This window comes from Brassica napus, chromosome A2 (assembly GCF_020379485.1).
Source record: "Brassica napus cultivar Da-Ae chromosome A2, Da-Ae, whole genome shotgun sequence".
NCBI classification, from domain to species: Eukaryota; Viridiplantae; Streptophyta; class Magnoliopsida; order Brassicales; family Brassicaceae; genus Brassica; species Brassica napus.
Window position 1 is genome coordinate 8,539,587 of NC_063435.1, and position 1,461 is coordinate 8,541,047.

Below are 1,461 nucleotides of genomic sequence, written 5' to 3' on the forward strand. Positions count from 1 at the left end.
GCGGTATGTATACGTATTGGGTTTTAAGACTATTAAATATATTGTATAGTCATCAAAATATCAAAACTATATTTTTTTTTTTTTTTTTTGCTAAACTGTAAATATCATTTAACTAAATGAAAAGTTTGTCCTAAACAAGCTAAGATTTTTACACACTTATTTCTTGGCAAAAATTAGATAAAAAACAAGAAAGTCAGTAGTTATAGAATGAGAAGAAGAAATCATCTAATCCAAAGGCACATGAGTCCTCGAAAGTTCCTCTTGTGCTGTCTTGCAGTGATGGCATTCTTGATGTCTCTGTCCATGAGCTTAAACATTTGTAGAGGAGAGAGATGAACGTTGTTGTGTAGTACGTTGTTACGTTGTCTCCATAAATGAAAGACCATTCCATGAGTAAGCAGTCTCCTGAGGGTAGCAGGCGCCGCTTGCGTTGAGAATCTACTCCATGATAACAGCTCCGCCCATGTGATGAAACCTGTCTGTGCAGGATCGATCCTGGCAAGTGCTAAGGTCCAAATCTGAGTACTGAACCTGCACTTAAGAAACAAGTGATCTCTGACTTCATCTTCAGTGCTACACAGGCAACAACATTTATTAATATTTAAACCCCAAGATGCAAGTCTAGAACGAGTGGGAAATCTATTTAATGTAGCAAGCCACATATTGAAAGCTTGTTTAGGCACAGCCCCTTTAAACCAACCGTTTTGGACCACTGCTTGATAGTGCTTCGAGGTCTAAGGACATCCCATGTAAGAGCAGATGAGAATCCTCTGCAGTCCTTGCCATTTACTACCCATCGATAATGGTCATTCCGGCGGTTCGATGGTCGTCAGCATTACGTGGAGGTCAACTGCATTTTCGGATCTCGGTGTTCTAAGTGACCAGCGCGTGCCTGAGACAGCGCCCGCCACCTTTGCTAGCAGAGGTATACCCGTCTCACGAGGTCCATTCTCCCCGAATATCTGAATCAAGGGACCCATCGGCGACCACGAATCTGACCAGAAACTGAGGGTTGAGCCATTTCCCAGGACCCCTTTAATGAACTGAGAAGCAATTGGTCGGAGATATAGGAGTTTTTTCCATGTCCATGAATCACTGTTCGACATCTTGATAGACCAGAAGCATTTTTGGCGAAGATAGTGATGTTGATGCCATTCTACCCATAGAGAAGCTTTTCCAGAGAACAATAGCCAGATGAATCTGAGACATAGGGTAATATTCCAATAGTGGAATTTACGGAGACCGAGACCCCCTTCTGCTTTGGGTAAGCAGACCTGATCCCATGCTACTTTAGCTCCTTTAACTACTTCAATTTGTCAAGACCATAGAAAGCGAGAACAGAGACTTTTAATGCGTTTTATACAGCCTTTAGGAAGCATGAAAGTAGATATCCAGAAGTTCACCGTGCCTGATATAACCGTTGATATTAGGACTAGCCTTCCTGCAAAAGATAACATCTTA

The 1,461-nt window shown here is 41.8% G+C and overlaps 2 protein-coding genes across 2 annotated transcripts in view; both read right to left on the reverse strand.

Annotated features, from left to right (window-relative positions):
• Positions 1-221: 221 nt before the first annotated feature.
• LOC125584119 lies at positions 222-786 on the reverse strand. The gene is made up of 2 exons (XM_048752014.1): positions 701-786; positions 222-573 (listed from the first exon to the last, which is right to left on the reverse strand). The coding sequence occupies exons 1-2, from the start codon at positions 784-786 to the stop codon at positions 222-224; spliced, it is 438 nt and encodes a 145-aa protein (XP_048607971.1).
• Positions 787-806: 20 nt separating this feature from the next.
• The window catches only part of LOC125584120 (midasin-like), an 18,728-nt gene continuing 18,073 nt past the window's right edge, over positions 807-1,461 (reverse strand). Inside the window, exons 51-52 of the mRNA XM_048752019.1 lie at positions 1,364-1,441; positions 807-1,303 (exon numbers count right to left, since the gene is read on the reverse strand). Coding sequence (XP_048607976.1) covers positions 807-1,303; positions 1,364-1,441 — 575 coding nt within the window. The remainder of the gene's footprint in view (positions 1,304-1,363; positions 1,442-1,461) is intronic.

Excerpts from the sequence above, each read along its gene's own strand:
- LOC125584119 (XM_048752014.1), bottom strand. The coding sequence starts at position 786 with ATGGCAAGGACTGCAGAGGATTCTCATCTGCTCTTACATGGGATGTCC. Across the intron at positions 574-700 it reads TCAAGCAGTGGTCCAAAACG|CACTGAAGATGAAGTCAGAG; the intron begins GTTGGTTTAAAG and ends TTGCCTGTGTAG.